Source organism: Artemia franciscana, chromosome 17 (genome assembly GCF_032884065.1).
Source record: "Artemia franciscana chromosome 17, ASM3288406v1, whole genome shotgun sequence".
Classification (NCBI taxonomy): domain Eukaryota; kingdom Metazoa; phylum Arthropoda; class Branchiopoda; order Anostraca; family Artemiidae; genus Artemia; species Artemia franciscana.
Window position 1 is genome coordinate 8,964,211 of NC_088879.1, and position 20,459 is coordinate 8,984,669.

A 20,459-nucleotide genomic window follows, 5' to 3' on the forward strand; every position below is an offset into this window, starting at 1 on the left:
AAATATAGCATCATATAACCTTCCTCCATGCTACGGTCATGAGCTAAGGCTTTGGCTCTAGGACGCTTAGTATCATGACATCAGATTTCTAGTTTTTGTTTATTTTTCTTTAGTTGATATTTTTTCAATTGCATAGCCTACGTTCATTCTACACAATTTTTATTTTACAATTCTATGTTATACCATCAATTTTTCTTTTGTTTACCGCAGTACTATATTTTGTCTTTGTTGCAACGGAGAAACATGAAATTACATAAGCAAAACTAATTAATCATCTCTGACAACGCTGTTTGTCAAAAATAACCCAAATATTAACAATCTGTTGCTCTTCAAAGACAAAGATGGAAGGTACGCGTCACCGAGGAAGACCAAGAACTATTACTCTGTCTTAAGAGTGGCCGTTAATGGTAAATTCTTTGTTTAATCTATATGTTTTGGATGAAAATAAAAAAAATGTCTATGTCTATGTCTATGTCTGTATGAAGTATAAACACGACAGAAGACCCCTTCAAAGGAGTCGTATCCCAGAGTGGGAGGAGATCTATGCAACGAGCCACTTGAGGGAAGATTGGAGCTTAGTTACTAAACACTTTAGACTCCGCTTAACAAATTAGACAGATTTGAATTTCACTGCATTGGCATTTAAAGCATAATAAAAAAACGTTGCCTTGCTACATAAGATTATAAAAAGAGGTTACCTTATTAGCTTCCCATTCAACATAGCGCTCTGTATATATCACTGGAGTTCTAGGTGTAATATTACCATAGAATTCAATTGAATTCTCCAGACTCAACAAAGATTCTATTGCCAGATTTTTTTCTGAAGCATCGACTAGGGTAGGGTGCTGAAATCGCATTCTCGAACCCTGCAAATGTATTTGCTTCTGTTACAACTTTTTCCTTCTGTAAAAGCTTACCTTTTTTACGATTTATTGCAACCGTTAAATTTTAAAAATTTCTTTTAAAATAATTTTAAAAACTTGAAATTTAATTAAAAAAATTAAATTTAAAATTTAAAATTTAATTAAATTTAAATTTTTTAAACAATTTCTTAAAATTTCATGATTCTTTGAACTATCCGCTTTCCCCAAAGCTGTCAAAATTCGCTGGTCTATTTTTTATGTTTTTAAAGGTTTTTTTTTGGTTAGAAAGAAGAAGAACAAATGCACCAACATAAATACGTGGAAGAAAAAAGAAGTTAATTTGAAAGAAAAAGGAACAAATCTCTATTACGTGAATTCTAAGAAATGTTATCTAAGAAAAGCTATATACATTAACAGCATCAAACCTAAAGAGACCTTTTAAGAGTCTGATCTCCTTTTGAAAAATCTTACCCCTAGGGATACACTAAAGCGTTCGTGTGCCTTTATATTGAGGGACCCCCTTGTTGGAATCCCTCATCAATAAAAATGATTTAAAACCCATTACAAATTCATCTTTGACTCTGATTTGATTATGCTATCTTTTGGCACAATCTGTGACATTGTGCTAGTCTTGTATTTGGTTTTTATTCGTTAAAGAGAAAATTTTAAAACGTAATTTCAAAAGAGTTAAGTGAACGGTATATAACCCCACTAGAAAGAATTATTTCTTTGTGGTAATTACAAGGAAATAGAACATAATACTTTTTATTTCGTTTTAATTATAAATTGGAAAGGTGGTGTGGTCAGTGGTGTCAATTTTCTTTCTACCCCGCCCGTAGACTTTGAAAAATACCTTGTTTTGAGTATTTTCATTGACAAATGCCTTTTTCGGTATTCCCGCTGAAGTAATTGAAAAAATAATAAATATATTCGAAAAAATAAAAATAAAATTAATTTGCTTTCCCTTTTATCTCCCCTCCTAGATATTTGTGAGTTGATGCCATTAAGAAGGATTACATACTAAAATCTACAATATACTATAATATATACTATTATATACTATAGACACTAAAGACATTACAGGTAAGACACCAAAGAAAGTAAAGATAATACTAATATTAAGATAATTGAAAATAATCATAATTAATGAATGGTAGTAATGCCATGTTTATTACATACCTTGGTATACCAATACCAAATTTATTATAAATATTTTCTTATGTTGTTCATTATTTTGATCTACTATATTATTATAAAGTACTATATCATTAAATTATGAATTATTGTCTATTATGTGATTAAATTATACTAGCCTATTATATTTTGTTACAATAATCTATTATTATGCTAAATAAATAATAACTAACAGTAAGATTTAATAGCTGTTAAGAATGATATTAGGGTACTAAAGAAGGCGTAATAAATTGGGAATTTAGCAATTTTCTAATTCTGGGAATTAATTTAAGGGAAATTCAGGTGCCCATCTATCCAGACTTTCATGCTTAGAAATATTGGCTACGGTAAATTCAAAGGCAATATCTGATACTTTTTGGTAGTTATATTCATAATTCATACTAAAAATATTCGTAATAATTCCACTATCCTTATATTTTAGGGACTTTCTTGAATTTTTCCAAATGAAAATTAACTTAATTGAAATATTTCAAAAAATTAACGTTCGTAAATTGACGAGCTTTAACGAGAAATAAGAATCGTCAATGTTGATTTTCAAGGAGATTTCGGAGAACTCAATTTTAGAAACACCGTAATTTTGGATACAGTCGATATACAGGTAATACTACCTCAATTAATAATCATTCCCATTTTTACTAAAAATACATTTTGGCTATTTTACCATTAGTTCTTTTCTTTCTTTTTTTGCCTTAACTTTTTTCGTAGAAACAATTACTTGTTAATATCAGTTTAAAATAAAAAAAATAGAATAATAATAATGTGAGTTGTCGCCTTCCTGTCAAATTTCTTAACAAGATTCGATACCTTAAACATCACTTTGTGAGCCTCAACGTCGGCTGACTGTCTCAAAGGCAAAGGGTCCATTAGCAAAGTCTCCCAGGGGATTACTTATCACATAAACATATTGAGAATTTGTGATTTGATTATGGAATTTGATTGAAACGACAATTTAATTCTAGATAATTTAGTTTTTCTAAATCCTGGGAAGCGGAAGCTCAATACGATGTACCAGAATTTGAAAACGAGATTACTACAGCATCAAGAATCTATCGGCTTTATAGCAAAATTCTAAACCTAAAGATTTAACTTCAGCCCTTTCGGAACATATTTTTGATTTTCCACACCATTTTATTCTGTTCGACAGTGTTTCTTTGATTGCTAGGGACTGGGGCTTAGAGCAAAATTTCACGAAACTATTGAAATTAAGAACATCTCATTCAAGAATATGTCTTTAAATATGGACACGGGTAAATTTGGTTTGAACTCAAATTACAATAGTTTATTAAAGTCAAATAGAATAAAGTTCAATTCACCGAATGTGATTAATCTCTGCCCAAGTGTCAGTTCAATTCATGCTAACGAACCGGATCCAGGAAGGTCAAGGAGACTCGCTTCCTTTTTTGCTTTGGAAAGAATAAGATTATTAAACAATATGCAGCTATTTTATTTTATATATAAATTATTGGTTTTAATTATTTTAGTTTATATTACTACTGATGAAGATGACTGCATATGTGACCGAAATACCTAGTACTTTTGGCGAAGCTTTATCACTGTCTATTAAAAGGATCCCCATTTGAACTTTTATTTATCGAAACATGAATTCTGTCGGCAAAGTTTTCAGTCAAAGCGGGTTGCACCACAGAAAATTCGAAGAGATGTCAAAATGATCAAATGAACATTTCTTTTGAGGTGCATTTTGGGTATTTTCCTAGCAGGTATACTAGAACGTTTTTAGGGACAACCCTTTCCTGAATTTAAAGGAAAATTCTGCTCCGTTTTCCGGAAGAAGCCAAAATTTACACTTTATTATGATATTAGTTTTCATAAAACTACATATGTCTATCTCCAACACAACACAAGAGATGTTGCAAGGGTTTTCTAAGATTTCAGGAGAAGTAGATGTCGGCTTTTGTTCTCTGCCGTTTATTCAATTCGCTTATCCAAGCTCTATAAATTATGGCAAGACCGCCTTATTCAATTCTAAATAGTCTGGCCCCACAAACTAAAAGAGTTTATAATGGACGAGCAAGGCTGACTCTTTACGGTATTAAATCCCCTTAAATTATTCCAGCAAATACGACAGAAACTTGTATCTAAGCAATTCTCACTTAGTAATTCAATTTAAGAAAACACAAGGTTGAAGCCAAGAGAAGCATGTAAAAAAGACTTTCTAAAAATTATGATTATTTTTGTTATTCCCTACTCTCTGTAGGTGTATATTCACAATATAGCTAGCTATCATAAATGACTAAGAATATGCTATAAAAGACAGTTTCTTAAAAATGGAACAGGTATCATTTTCTAATAGAATATTCTTTTTTATAGGTAGTATATATATTTTTTGTTCAAGATTTGCACTTAGTAATCACGACCTTAACCACCCTCAACCTGGTTCTGTGGATCATGGGCTTGTTTTTGGCCATTTTTCAGTGATACTGGCAATCCTTTCAGGGTACACCCTCTTCAAAGAACTTTTTGTTGCAACACCAGCAAAGAGAGCAGTTCTTATCCATTTTTGGATATTTTTTTTATTAATAAAACATTTTAGCTATTTTTCCATTAGCTCGTTTCTTTCTTTTTTCTTTCTTTTACTGTTTGTGTTTTTTTTTCTTGACAGTCAGCTATTAATTAAGCCATTGTTCCAGTATTACGCATTGGCACTCGCTTGGGATCTTCAAAAAATCAGTGAAAGATTATTTAGACATATTTTTTTGATTTTTTTCACCCTTCCGCCAGTGCAGTCTTTCAAATTATTTTGCTTAATTTGTTTGATTTTCATTTCTTTTCCGTCAGTTCAATTTTTCGAATTACTTTTATGACTTTTTTTTTATTTCTTTTCTTTCGCTCTGCCAGTTCAAACAATTGTCTAAAAATAATTTAGTTTGATAAACGAGGGCGTTTCTTGTGTGGTTGTTATCTTCATTGTTGAGTAATTTTTTGTGTACTTATCATTTGTTTTCTTCTATATTATATGCCATTTTGAATTTTATGGTGGGTGTAATAAGTAGTTTCCTTTTGCTTATGTGTTTAAATAATAAAATCTTGATTTTGAATCTTGTTTAGTCACCAACACTTCAATGTAAATGGTGGTCTAATTAAGTGACGGCGTCAACCACCGAATATTTATGAAGGAGGGGATAAATTTTGTAATTTGTAAGGGCCAAATTTTATGGTTTTCATTTTTTCAATAAAAATGCCAAAAGCGGTATTTTTGCCTCTAGGGGTGAGGGACGAAAAAATCTATTTGGAGCCCTTTCTCTTAGCTGATGTTTATCTTGAATCTTGTTAGGTGGGGGGCTATTTTTTATTATTTAGGGAGGGGGGGAGGAATTTGTCGTTATTTCAAATTATTCAAAGAAAGTACTAAAAAAAGGCATTTTTCAATGAAAATGCAACAAAAGAGGTATTTTCAAAATTTAGGGGAGGGGTACAAAATAATCTAGAGTTAGAAGAGCCCCCCTTCCCCAATTTACATCACTGTGACTAAGTGACACTGAATACAACAAAGTTACTTAAAATTGAAATAGAGGTATTCGGCCGTGCATCTTGTTCCACCAAGACAAAGTTGGTAGTTTTTGCTTATTAATAAGGAATGTCCGATCTTCATTGATTTGTAAAATTTTCGATATAACTTACATTTATTGTGAAATTGAAATTTTTGTCAATAATAGACCCATTTATCTTGACATCATGGAGATACTGCCTGCCATCTTTTGTGAATAATAAGAACTCCTGGACCAGCTTTTTAAATTCAACGTCTTCGCTTGGATAGGCAACTGTAATAAATACAATATTGTCAACATTTAGGATTGCATCAGGGAAAAGAGAGAGAGATAGAGAGAGAGAGAGAGAGAGAGAGAGAGAGAGAGAGAGAGAGAGAGAGAGAGAGAGAGAGAGAGAGAGAGAGAGAAGGAAAGAAATAGAAAGACAGCGCAAGAATAAGAAAGAAAGGAAAGATGAGTAAGACATAAGAAAAAGTTAAAGTATCTCTAAATATTATACAGAGTTGGTTAAATGAAGATATACAGCAATATATAAGTTGGGAAACTCTTTTAAGGGAGGGAGGGAAGTTCATCAAAATTCCTTCTAAAATATTCCAAAAACACGTACATTCACACTCTTTCAATAGCTCCACACAGTAAATTAGAATTGAATGGCTAAATTGAAACTATGGTAGGAGAAATGGGTTTCTGCCCGGAATGCCATTAGAGAATAGGTCTGACGCTTTTCGCTCCCCTTGGTTTTATGGAATAATAAAAAGCTGAGGTTAAAGTTTATTTTCATTAAAAAAACTAGTTGAGATAAAATTATTCGGATAACGAAAAATTAGAATTCAAAACAACAAAAACTAAATACAATGCAAAATAAATGCAAAAACTAAATACTTGGAAAAAGTATATACGGGGAAGAAATAAAAGCTCAAATAGGGATAAATCCTTTTATTAGACAGTGAAAAATAGATCCAAATTTTTTTTGATATTTTAGCAGCATACATCAGCAATCATCAGCACCAGATAAACTAAAGCATTAAAATTGAAACAAACTATATTTATACAGAATAAAATAATTACTTTGGGGTCACAGATAAATTCGGTTCATTGGCTGAGAGGGGTGATTAACAGGGCTCATTCAAAGTCTTAGATTCTTTAATGTTGCTTAAATGTATGTTAAATTTCTAATGATGGCGGTACAAACTTCTTCTTCTTCCAATTGCAAAAGGAATGTAGCTGAATTTACAGTTTTACACTTGCTTGACTTATGACCTCGTATATAGGACGCAGGTATCTTTTCGAAGACCACACTGCCTTTCTATGAAGAATTAAAAGTTGAAATAGGGATATGTCCTTTTATTAGAAAAACAGAAACACACAATTCTGAATATTTCAACCAAGAACATCAAATATCAGCAGATAAACTAAATTTTCCGAACTAAATGAGTCGAAAATATCATTTTTAAAAACGTTTGCTTAAAAATACGCTGAATAATTCGATGTTCAATTACCTCAAAGAAAGAAGAAAAATGCATCTTACCTGGCAGTACTGGAAGAACTGGAAAACAAAACAAAAAAGAGTAAAAACAATGATACCTTAAAAATCATATTTTTCTTCTGTGAATTTCACAGATCTTAGAGCAGTTTAATTCTGCTATTCAGCGTTTTGGTATTAGATCTTTTGTTCTATGGGAAGGGGCAGCGTTTCTAGATGCCTGATAGAAGATACCATCTCCACGAGAGTGAAAAGGTGTCAAAAGAATCATTTCTATAAACTAAATGAGCCGAAAGTAGAAGTTTCTAAAACATTTGCTTAAAAAATGCGCTCATTTGAAGAACTAGATACTCAATCACTTCAAAAAAAGAGCAGAAAAGCGCCCTAGCCGGCAGGACTGGAAAAACTAAAAATCGAAACAACAAAACTAAAAATAATGAGAATTCGCAATGTCTTTATTTTTCTTCTGTGAATTTCACAGACCTTGCACCCATTCTTCTTTAAGTTTACTTAGAAAAAGGTGCGCACATGCGTCCCATCTGATAGCACTAGAAAAGAATTTTACCCTCGAGGCAGACAGAGGGAATAGTTCCGGAAATTGTAAGAGATTCACCTTGTTTTGACTCCAGCCATCTTTCGAAATTCTCATGCCAGAAGACAACTGATGAATTTTTTACAAAAGGATTTTCACGCAGTCGAATTAAGAGAGAGCTTAGTGGTTCTCTCTCTGTCATGTAGTCAATAGGTCCTGAAAACAAATTAAATTTAGAACAAAAAATAAGGCATTGTCTAGCCTGAATTCAAAAGCAAAAATTCACCAAGCAATGCTATAATAAATGTAATAAAATTACAATAAGAAATACATACTAGGCTCGACATTTAACAATATATTAGCAAGTTCGTTAAAAAAAAAACTAAAAAAACTTATTTAAACCTTGTGATTTTATCAGGCTTCCTTTTTCACTAGAAAATTTCAATCCTTCAAGAAAACTTCAATTTTTTTGAAACTTTAGTTTGAATAAAAATGCAGAATTTTTTTCAAAGCATCTAGATGGGGTGGGGGCATTTTGGTTTTTTGAATTACCTTGTGCCAATTCTTAAAAAAATTGGAATGAACCTCTAATTAAATTTTGACTAAATATTACGAGTGAATATAATATTTTGTAAAATAAAGCTTTTGAAGTATAGCTGCTGTTCGCAAATCAAGTTTTTGCAAAACAAATTTTTCTGTATTATCTGAAAACTGAAATTACCAGTTTTTTGCTCTTTAAGCATGTGACTGATGTGACCTTAAGCATACTGATGTATATAAAAATGGCGTCACTCATATAAATAGTGTTTTTTCAAAAATTAATTTTCTTAACGAATTTTCTCAAACTTCTCACCTATCTAAACAGTTTTTTAAGCCAGAATATACGAGGATGCCAATTTTCCCAGAAAAAATATGGAGACGTGTTCTAGAAAAAAATAAATAAATACACAATTATTGCTCACTTACAAAGATAGTATATATATATATATATATATATATATATATATATATATATATATATATATATATATATATATATATATATATATATATATATATATATATATATATCTATATATATAAAAATAAGTTGTCTGTGGATCTGTGGATCTGTGGATCAGGTGACGTCATGTTTGTCCGCATATGACGTCTGAATTATTTCACACTAATACAAAAGAAGAAAAAAACTAAAAAAGGTAAAAACTACAAAAAAAACTAAAAAGAAAAAAAAACTAAAAAAGCTAAAAAACTAAAAAAAAAACTAAAAAAAAGGTAAAAATCTAATAACTAAAAAAAACTGAAAAAAATAAAAAAAGGCAAAAACTACAAAAAAATAAAAACTAATAAAAAAACTAAAAAAGCTAAAAAACTAAAAAAACTAAAAAAAACTAAAAAAAGGTAAAAAACTAAAAAAAAACTAAAAACTAAAAAAGAAAAAAACTAAAAAAAAGGAAAAAACTGAAAAATAAAAGAGAAAAAGAAAACTAAAAAAAAATGAATAAATATATATAAAAATAAGTTGTTTGTGGGTTATGTCTGTCTGTCTGTCTGTCGAGTGACGTCGTGTTTGTCCGCATATGACGTCTGAATTATTTCACACTGATACAAAAGAAGAAAAAAAACTAAAAAAGGTAAAAACTACAAAAAAAAACTAAAAAGAAAAAAAACTAAAAAAACTAAAAAACTAAAAAAAACTAAAAAAAGGTAAAAAACTAAAAACTTAAAAAAACTGAAAAAACTAAAAAAAGGCAAAAACTAAAAAAAACCTAAAAACTAATAAAAAAACTAAAAAAGCTAAAAAACTAAAAAAACTAAAAAAACTAAAAAAAGGTAAAAAACAAAAAAAAACTAAAAACTAAAAAAGAAAAAACTAAAAAAAAGGAAAAAACTGAAAAATAAGAGAAAAAGAAAACTAAAAAAATATTAATAAATATAAAAAATATAAATATAAATATAATATAAATTAGCAATCAACAAAGCACCGAGACACAAATGACGACCGGGACACAGGGAGTATAAATGACGACCAGGACATAAGTAAAAAAAAAAAACTAAAAAAAACTAAAAAAATGGTAAAAACTACAAAAAAACTAAAAACTAATAAAAAAACTAAAAAATCTAAAAATCTAAATAAACTAAAAAAGAAAAAAAAGAAAAAAGGAAAAAAATAAAGGAGAAAAACAAAACTAAAAAACGAATGTATATACAGACCGGGACACCGGGATACAAATGACGACCGGGACACAGGGAATATAAATGGCGACCGGGACACAGAGACACAACTACAATGGGGACGCCGGGGGGCACAGGGGGATATAAATGACGACCGGGACACCGGGACACAAGGAATATAAATGACCCCCGGGACACTCAAAGAGAAATCACAGACTGGAACACCGGGACACAAATGACGACCGGGACACAGGGAATATAAATGACGACCGGGACACAGGGACATAACTACAAAGGGGACGCCGGGGTGCACAGGGGGATATATAAATGACGATGGCGACTCAGGGAATGGTCGATTAGCAATCACCATCAACAAAGCTCAAGGGCAATCATTAGAATCATGAGGTATAGATCTGAATACGGATTGTTTTCCCATGGACCATTATATGTTGCATGTTCAAGAGTCGGTAAACCTGACAATCTATTTATATGCACAGACAATGGGACAGCAAAGAATGTTGTATATTCGCAAGTTTTACGTAGTTAAAAACATATATATATATATATATATATATATATATATATATATATATATATATATATATATATATATATATATATATATATATATATATATATATATATATCTATATTCACAGGTGGGACATAGGGACACAACTACAATGGCGCGTAACTAATATGGCGCGTAACGACTTACGCGCGCGGGGGGGGCTTGGGGGGGGCGCGAAGCGCCCCCACCAAATAGGTGTTGGGGTGGCGCTTCGCGCCACCCCAACAGCTAGTATATATATATATATATATATATATATATATATATATATATATATATATATATATATCATGAAAAGAGAAATCACCAATGCAACAGCACAAAAAAAAAAAAAAAAAAAAAAAAAAAAAAAAAAAAAAAAAAAAAAGAGACAGAAGGAGAAAAGGAAGACTGTTTTCCTAAATTAGTGATTAATATAGACCAGCACTTGAATGAGGCCTTAACCCTACTCATCCATACAATCACATAGGTCAAACAGCATAGCCATACACAATCAACCATAAAGAATAATCCATGGACAGGCAGTCATGTCGTCAATAAGTTGAGAGTTTCGGTCACTATTAAGCTGCATCACTCCTTACTTACAGATTTTTATCGCTAACTGTTTGATGAAGGACCGACAAAAGTTTAGTGTATTGAAATAGGACCTGGCTCCAACACTCATCGAGAGAGAAAAATATGATAAACAACGATTCTTGGCATTGAATTTGGTGTTCAGTTCTTCACCCCTCCTCAATTACGTAGGTATTAATTACCTTGCGCAAACCTAACCCTAAGTAATGGAACGCAAAAGCTTCGGTGGAGGAAATTGGGCGATTTTCAACTTTTTTCTTCAAATGTGTCAAAAAAGAATATATTTGATGAAAAAAGCTTGCATTTATGGAATCTACCAAAGCATTTATATGGCTCCAAAGACTCAACTTTCAAGGATAAGCAGTTGTAGTACCAAGGACACTAAAATCAAACATTATGTTTCGTTTGCTGGACCCAATTTAGGTCTATTTATAATTGAAAACCAACAATCTCTTAGACCTTTTTTTCGGTTTGTGCGAAATTACAAAGTTTTTAGAGCTGTGCCACATTTCCTTCAGTGTTGCCACGTCGAACTATGAAATTAGAACGCTTTTTGTTCTTAAAATTCAAACATTAACAATTTTGTTGGTTCCAAAAAGACAACTACATTTACAAAAAAAAGAGTTACATCTTCTTAAGCCATTTCTTGCCAAATGGTTTTAGTTTATTTTTTGCTGATTTCCATCCACGTTTCTTATCATATTTTTTTGCGTCTGTTAGTACCAAGATTTGCATTGCCGCAAATGGCGGCAATTTTCATCAGAAACTCAATTCAAACTTTTTCCTACCTTATTAAGATGAATATGGTTATTTAGTTTCTACTTAATTAGCTCAAACAATTAAGTTCTGTTCTCACTGTCTTTGGTAATTGTATTAAGATTATTAGAAGAACCTGAACAGAAGGCTAGCATCACCAGGAAGGCATGTCCATAGTGAGCTCCAATTGAAATGTATTACCTTTTTAAACTTAATTAGAACGCCCTATTGCCCCCTTTATGTTAAATTTCCACAAAATTCCCCCAAATTGCCAGTTGTTCAGCTGTAGCAGAATTCGGCTCAATAGCAGAATACGCTTTTTGGGATTCAGCCCTCTTAAAAAAAAGCAACAATAACAGATTAAAACAAGGGGGAAATCTATAGGAGGAAAAAAATGAAGATCCGAACGTAGGGGAGTGGAGGAGGAGTGCACACAGTTGTGTTGACCTTAGACAGTCTGGAGAAGCGAGAGTTTTCTGTAGAAGCTTATTTAGTCAAAAATAGCGTTGTAACTGTAATTTATAACTGTAATTTGTGATCCAAACATGCTTTTAATGTCACTATTGCCAAATATGAGCTCCAAGACTGGGAATGAAGTTTCGGCATGTTATTTAGCAGAAAAATAGAATGAAATTTATTTTGAGTTGCCACAGCCAATTGTATTTTCAAAAAAAGAAGAAAACAATGGTGAGTACACCCATCTTTCTTCATCTAAAATGCATTATCATTTTTAACGAGACCTTACATATCTAGATAATAATAGCGCTTTAACGCCGTTCAAAAGAGCTTATGGGAAAAGAGCATAATGACCGAAGTGATTAATAGAGAAAGATGACAGCAATTAAAATCTCTTGAGCAACAGGTCATCAGACGTATTTGAAACCGGTTTCATTTATACTATAAATAAACAAGTACACAAGCACTCGAGAACGAGTATGCTTATACAATATCAAATGAACTCAGTGCAAAAATCGGTATTTCTTTTATAGCAGAAGAATCGCGGGTAAACCCAAAATAATGCCGGAAGTGCGCAATAGCAAACTTTTCCCGCGTGATAAACATGCAAATTTTGAAGTACCAAGGACAGTGAAATTTCAGGTTTTTTGAGTTGGTTAAGTTGATACTTACACAGCCCTTAACATCTAAAAATTAGGAAAAAAACGGGAATTCCATTTTTGAGGGTTAAATAAAAAAAACAAGTTTTTATTTAGCTGAAAGTGAGGAGCGACATTAAAACTTAAAACGAAGAGAAATTACTTCGTATATGAAAGGGGCTGCTCCCTCCTCAAAACCCTGCTCTTTACGCTAAAGTTTGACTCTTTATTTTTTAAAACAGTAAACAACTTTAGCGTAAAGAGCGGGGCGTTGAGGAGGGAGCATTTCCGGTAGAATGAGCTTTCTTGCAACATTCTAGGACCACCGAATCGTTACGATCATCCCTGCGGAAAAAAAAAACGAAAAAAAAAATAAACACGCATCCGTGATCTGTCTTATGGCAAAAAAACAAAATTCCACATTTTTGTAGATAGGAGCTTGAAGCTTCTACATTAGGGTTCTCTGATATGCTGAATCTGATGGTGTGATTTTGGTTAAGATTCTATGACTTTTAGGGGGTGTTTCCCCCTACTTTCTAAAATAAGGCAAATTTTCTCAGGCTCGTAACTTTTGATGGGTAAGACTAAACTTGATGAAACTTATATATTTAAAATTAGCATTAAAATGCGATTATTTGGATGCAGCTATTGGTATCAAAATTCCGTTTCTTAGAGTTTTGGTTACTATTGAGCCGGGTCGTTCCTTACTACAGTTCGTTACCACGAACTGTTTGAGAAATACTTTGATTATCATACAGTTTTTGGTGGTACAGGGTGCTAAATTAAAAAAGGAACGCAGGTGAAAAAATCGACTAAATTTGAGCTGAAAACTCATAAAATAGCCTAAGGTTTAGCTTTCCTTTGAAGATGTTGAAGTCTTTGGAAATTACCACGTTATTAATGTTTGAATTTTTACAGACGAAGAGCATTGCCCAATTTAGCTCATTAGCTTTGCTCTTTGTTTTCACGGTTCAACGTAGCAATACGGAAAAATGTGGTACTACCTTTAAAAGCTTCATAGTTTTGAAACAAGCATAACAAAAATCTTAGAAAATCTTGGTTTTAAGCTACGAATATACTATGATTGATCCAGGGCCTAATTTTTTGGTTTTTACGGTATTTCAAAGATATCAGGTCTTTTTGATAGTCTCTTCTAAGCCTAGGATTGAAATCCAAGTTTTTCTGTTCTTTTTTAACATTGCTTAAAGCTTATTTCCACTGTCCTAAACAAAATGTTTGTGATAAATTTTGCTGCTAAGAAATTTCAGCTCACTGAAACAGAATTGCTAAATAACAAAAGTTGGTCACTATCAACTCTTGTGAATGTATTAATCGGGTAGAAAATTTGGAAATATGGCTTTGAACTTTATTTAAACTTAAAAAAACAGTATACAAAAGCAATAAAAAACTATTAAACAAAAATATGGCCCACGGTTATTTCTTCAGCAAAGATGTTTGCAAGTTTTATTTTCATTCTTCACATTTTTTTTTAAGTTGGCACTCAGAAGCCATCATAATTTTCTCAGACAACGTTACAAAGTCATAATAAAGTTCACGAACTTTGTAATAATTGTCATAACTTTGTAATAGTTGTTATTTGATATATATATTGTAATAGATGTTTGAGGAAAAAGAATGTTCATAAAATACAAAGAGTTTGACAAGCTTTAAAACTCTGCTGATGTGTTTTAGAATTTATTAATTAGTTGTTATCAATTATTTGTTGCTCATTTTATCCTAAAATGCTCATTAACAACAAATTTAACCACTTAGTTACTGATAATTAGTTAAAGAAGGCTATTGCAAAACCAAGAAAAAAGAAAATAAGAAGCAGAAGGACAAAAGCAATGATAATAAAAGGGTCACCCTCACCCGGACCAACTTGGGACCAACCCCCGCCCCGTACAAAAAAACTAAGTTTTATCAAATGTCTTGGCATTTTTCATTCAAATTATCGAAAATATTGTTTTTATAATTCCCCCCCCCCAAAAAAAAAAAATCACGCCTAAATTCCTGAAAGGGGGATAACAGTGTGGTCGCATCTTTACTTCTAATAATTAGAACTTTCAAATATTTTTATTAGCACAATTTAGGCTGAAAAAAAAATATGAATCATAATTAGCCTCTAGAATATGCCCAACGAATATGCAGTGAAACACTCCGCTTTTTTCCCCCGTTTTACTTGTTGGCATTGCTGTTCACGCATGTTCCTTACAAGACGACAAACCGAAGCTTATTCGACAGATCAAAAACCCTATAAATGATTCACAAGCAAGAAGATGAATAGATATAAACTATGCAAAACTAGAGGTTGGTGAACCAAGAACAAATCCGTTATAAAAAAAGATAAAATTATTATTAGATCTTTCAAACAGTTTATGGTAACGAACTGTAGTAAGGAGCGACCCGGCTCAATAGCAACCAAAACTCTAAAAATTTTGATATCAATAGCTACATCAAAAGAATCGCATTTTAATGCTGATTTTAAATATATAAGTTTAATCAAGTTTAGTCTTAACCATCAAAAGTTACGAGCCTGAGAAAATTTGCCTTATTTTAAAAAATAGGGTAAAACAACCCCTAAAAGTCATAGAATCTTAACGAAAATCACACCATCGGATTCAACGTATCAGAGAACTCTGTAGAAAAAATTTCTAGGTCCAGTCTACAAAAATGTGGAATTTCGTATTTTTTGCCAGAAGACAGATCACGGGTGCGTGTTTATTTGTTTTTGTGTTTTGTTTTTTTTTCCAGGGGTCATCGTATCGACCAAGTGGTACTAGAGTGTTGCAGGAGAGCTCATTCTAACGGAAATGAAAAGTTCTAATGCCCTTTTTAAGTGACCAAAAAAATTGGAGGGCACTTAGGCCCCCTCCCAGGCTCATTTTTTCTATATAGTCAACGGATCAAAATTTGAGATAGCCATTTTGTTCCGCATAGTCAAAAACCATAATAACTATGTCTTTGGGAAATGACAGTCCCTGGGGGAGGGGCTGCAAGTTACAAACTTCGGCCAGTGTTTACACATAATAATGGTTATTGGGAAGTTTACAGCGTTTTCAGGGGATTTTTTTTTTGGTTTTGGGGGTGGGGTTGAGGGGAGGGAAGGATCTTTCCTTGGGGAAATATTTCATGGGGGAACAGAAATTCAATGAAAAGGGCGAAGGATTTTCTAAAATTACTATAAAAAAAACAATGAAAAAATAAACATAGAAAAGTTTTTTTCAATTGAAAGTAAGGAGTAGCATTGAAACTTAAAACGAACAGAGATTATTACGCATATGAGGGGTTCTAAAAATACTTTAGCATAAAGAGCGAGGAATTTAGGAGGAGATAAATACCTCGCTCTTTATGCTATAGTGTTTTTAGTAATTTCAACTATTTATTCTACGGCCTTTCGGATTCAGGGGTCATTCTTAAATAATTGGGACAAAACTTACGATTTAGTGTAAAGAGCGAGGCACTAACGAGGGTACAAACCCCCTGATATACATAATAAAAATTTAAGAATATAAAAGTTTGTTACGTAAGCTAATTCTTAAGTTACGTATATTTTTTACTAATAAAAACATTCGTAAAAAATTAAAATTTATAGTTGCCTTTTGATGTAACTGAAAAATTGCAGGGCAACTAGGCTTTCCCCACCCTTTATTTCTCAAAATCGTCTGATCAAAACTAAGAGAAAGCCATTTAGCCAAAAAAGGAATTAATATGCAAATTTCATTTTGATAATTTATGTGTGGAGAGCCAAAATCAAACATGCATTGATTCAAAAACGTTCAGAAATCACATAAAAAAACCAGTTTTTTTAACTGAAAGTAAGGAGCGACATTAAAACTTAAAACGAATAGAAATTACTCCGTATATCAAATGGGTTGTCCCCTCCGAAATCCCTCGCTCTTTACGCTAAAGTTTGACTCTTTGCCACAATTCTGCTTTTTAAAACAATTAAAAGCTTTAGCGTAAAGAGCGAGGGATTGCGGAGGGGACAACCCATTTCATATAAGGAGTAATTTCTGTTCGTTTTAAGTTTTAATGTCACTCCTTACTTTCAGTTAAAAAAACTAGTTTTTTTATGTAATCTTTCAAGGATCAATGAAATTGAATACAGATTTCTGTTATTATTGTACCTGTGCATTTTTATTGTCATTCATTCTTTTTTCTCTTTGTTTTTTAGCTTTGTATTTACTTTTGTATTTTTTAGCGACAAGCATTTTGCTTCATGCTAAAGCAATTGTAATGGAATTCCACAATAAGTCGAAAAGCTGCTGGAAAACATTTTAGGTAAAATTTAACTGCAAAATTCCCCCCCCCCCAAACAAAAAATTAAAGAATAAAATTGAATCTTACAAAAAATTTTATTTGGGAAAATAACTTTTTTATTCCATTTTGTTATTGTGTTTATGCTTATTTTGAATTTAGAAATACTGTTTAAAATTTTATTTACATTTGAAGGTCTCACTTTTAATTTCCCATCCGCTTGATATGCTTCCATGAAACGTAAATGGCTTTTTTTTTACAGCCTAACAATTGTTTTTCCGCAGACTAACAGAAAACTGCTAATAACAATTATGATAAAATAAAGAGGCCTTTCTTATAATTATTGTAATAACTAATCCTTGTCAAATATTATTATTAAAGTCCAGCCGTTTCAAATCTCTTGAAAGAAACAATGCAAAACTATTACAAAATATAGGAAAAAATCGCTGGGGTCAGAATAGAACCTTAGACATTCTTTTTTTTAGAGCTGTTTATTATACACTTTTACTACAACCTTTGCAGGAGATACAGTTTTCAGTAATTTGAATTTTAAATGCACTCAAACAACCTTTAGTTGAGCCTCATATCTGGGCATCCTGTAACCAAAATCTAGACAAACAAAAACTGGAGCTACTATAAATTTACCTTCAAACTTAATATTAGCAGAAGTCCTTCTCTTATATCCAAATGAATCACCAGTTACAGAGCTGAAAGGCCCCTGTCAACAACTAATTTAAATCAAGTTTAAAATTTTAGGTTTTTTGAAACTATCTTTTTCTAATAAGGAAGAGAACCTCTAGCATCAGATGAAATGAAAATTGTATTGTTATTTACTGAAAAATCTTTCAAAATTGTAAACCTAGTCAAAAACATAAATACCTTTTGTTTATTCCTAAAAAACTCAGTTTACTGTGGCCCCAAGATCTGCTTTTAAGCATTTGCAGCCTTTGGTGTTTAAACCCCCAAGACGAACTCGGCATTCCCTTCTTCATTGTTCTAATATCTGACAACAAAAGTAAGTTGGATCTGGTGAGCCTGTTACTTAGCATTAACAGTTTGATTAACTTTTAGCCTTTGACCATTCATAGGACTAGTGTTTTAATAATGAAAATCTCCTGTTAACTGTTTATTGTTCAATGAACAGCCTGGAGCTCAAATTGAGCTGCCTATTGAAAAATAATACAGGAATTAATTTCATTCCTGGCCTAAATGGCTTGCTTTCTTATAATTATTGCTTCTTATAATTATTGTAATAACTAATCCTTGCCAAATATTATTATTAAAGTCCAGCCGTTTCAAATCTCTTGAAAGAAACAATGCAAAACTATTACAAAATATAGAAAAAAATCGAAAAAATCAAAATGGTGGATCATTAAGCCCTTTTGGTCTTACCCTCAAATCAGTTTAGTAAGTCCGCCCATGGTAATAATAATAATAATAATAATAATGATAATAATAATAATAATGGATCAAATGAATGGAGAAACAAAATTACAATAAAATAATCTTTCGAACTGGGTGATATACTCTGATCACAAATATTACTTCAATGCACGAATAAGTAAATCTCAACATATTTCCAAAAATTTTTACTCTTCATTTGGTGTGGTATTCGCATCTGTTTGTGACTGTTTTTGTATTGTGAGTGGACTAGACTCTAAAACATGGGCTATTCGTAAACGAACGACCACAGTTTTGAGGCCTCTATCGATTTTACTAAAACAGGTGTCTGATGTACAGTATCAGATGTGCTGCTGTGTGCATCGAACCTCACAGTGAACAAGTTCACAGTAAACTATGGACTTCAAATTGTTAGTCTTAATATTCAACATTTACTAGTTCTAGATGAAATTATCCATATATTAGTAGTTTTTTATATTATGTATGTATTTATACTTTTATACTCACACCAGGCCTCTTATATCTAGGCCACTTATATACAAAACTCAAGGTTACAGAAAACCATAGCTAAATTTGCAATAATGGGGCTACGCTGGATTTTAAATTCATTCAAAGTTAATACTAACTCTAATAAAAGTGAGTGTTGTGGATTATAAAACAGTAGAAAATGAGATTTTAAAGATGCAACACAATTTTTGCCACATTTTAAAATATATGAATCATCTGGTTTGGGAATAGTTTTTATTTGGCAATATAAAAAGCTATAGACTGATGAACCCAACCACATCTGCAACGAACGAGCTACAATTGATTTTCAATTACTTTAAGGTTAGTATTGACTTCTAAGAAATTTAACATGCATTGGACAAATCGTAGAAAATGGGCTTTTCCATACATTATGAGATTTTACACGTTTTCAAATACGTCCGTTGTCCCCTTTGGGCAGCATATAAAAACAAGTTATATTCGGCTATAAAAAAGGTAAAGGTTGATGAACCCCAACCATATGTACAAAAAAGGGGCTACATTTTGATTTTAAATTAGTTCAAAGTTAATACAGGCTTATAAAAATTAACAAGAATTGCACAAATCGCGCAAAAACGTGGTTTTCAAGGACAAATACAGCAACTGATCGCTTTGGATAATAAATGACAACAGTGTCAGTCAAAAGGTTTTTGAAGCCATAGGCCAAGTTTTATATGGCATACGCCCCCTATATTAGGGTTTATGTTGAAGGTCGTTGCTCCCGGAAATACTTCTAGTGCATAATATCAGGCAAATACACACTTATACAGAAAAAACAAATTTGCTTTAAAGGACATTATAGAGAAGATTTGTCAAAATTTTGAAAAGGTCAGATAATTTTCGACACGAGAATTATTTTTTTTTTGATTTTTGGTCTCTCCCTCCATTTTTGATCCGAGCATATTTATGTCAATGCCCTTTTTGAAATTGGATTTTGCTGCGGAAGACAATAACTTAAACGAATGGCTTAAAGAAAACTGAACAAAACTTAAATGAAAACTCAAAAGAAAATTTTTAGTAAACAAAGAATGAACGACTATAAATCTTCATAACATAATTATTTAAACAGATATTTACTTAAACATATGATACAATTCCATCACTATATTTACTATGTAAACATTGAGACTTGGCTGAGATGCATACATTGCAAAACGGTCTCTAAAGCCCGTTATCGTCCCGTTTCTTTTTGTAAAGAATATATTTATTTCTATTTCTTTTCGCATTCTGTTTCTATTTCTGTATATTTCTCTTCGCAATTGTTGTTATAAGACTATGTGAAAAAGAAGCTATGCGAGAAAGTTGTAGTAAAGAAACAATTTATCTTACGCTCAAAAAAAAAGATAAAGTAAAATCCTTTAAACTGAGTTTCACAATGTCTAAGTACAAAAACTGATAATTGCCAGCAGACACATACAAAGGAATTAATTTTGACATGACATGAGGCAACATTAAAAACCAGAAATAAAAATTCGCAAATTACATAAAAATGTAAAATATCACTCAAAAACTTAGAGATTTCGGGAGGG

General features: G+C 31.8%; 1 protein-coding gene across 2 annotated transcripts in view; it reads right to left on the bottom strand.

Moving 5' to 3' along the window:
• The window catches only part of LOC136037794 (patched domain-containing protein 3-like), a 130,317-nt gene that overhangs the window by 16,794 nt on the left and 93,064 nt on the right, over nt 1-20,459 (bottom strand). For both annotated transcript variants that reach the window (XM_065720627.1, XM_065720628.1), the window contains exons 12-14: nt 7,660-7,794; nt 5,697-5,836; nt 699-866 (exon numbers count right to left, since the gene is read on the bottom strand). In XM_065720627.1, the coding sequence (XP_065576699.1) occupies nt 699-866; nt 5,697-5,836; nt 7,660-7,794 (443 nt within the window). The remainder of the gene's footprint in view (nt 1-698; nt 867-5,696; nt 5,837-7,659; nt 7,795-20,459) is intronic.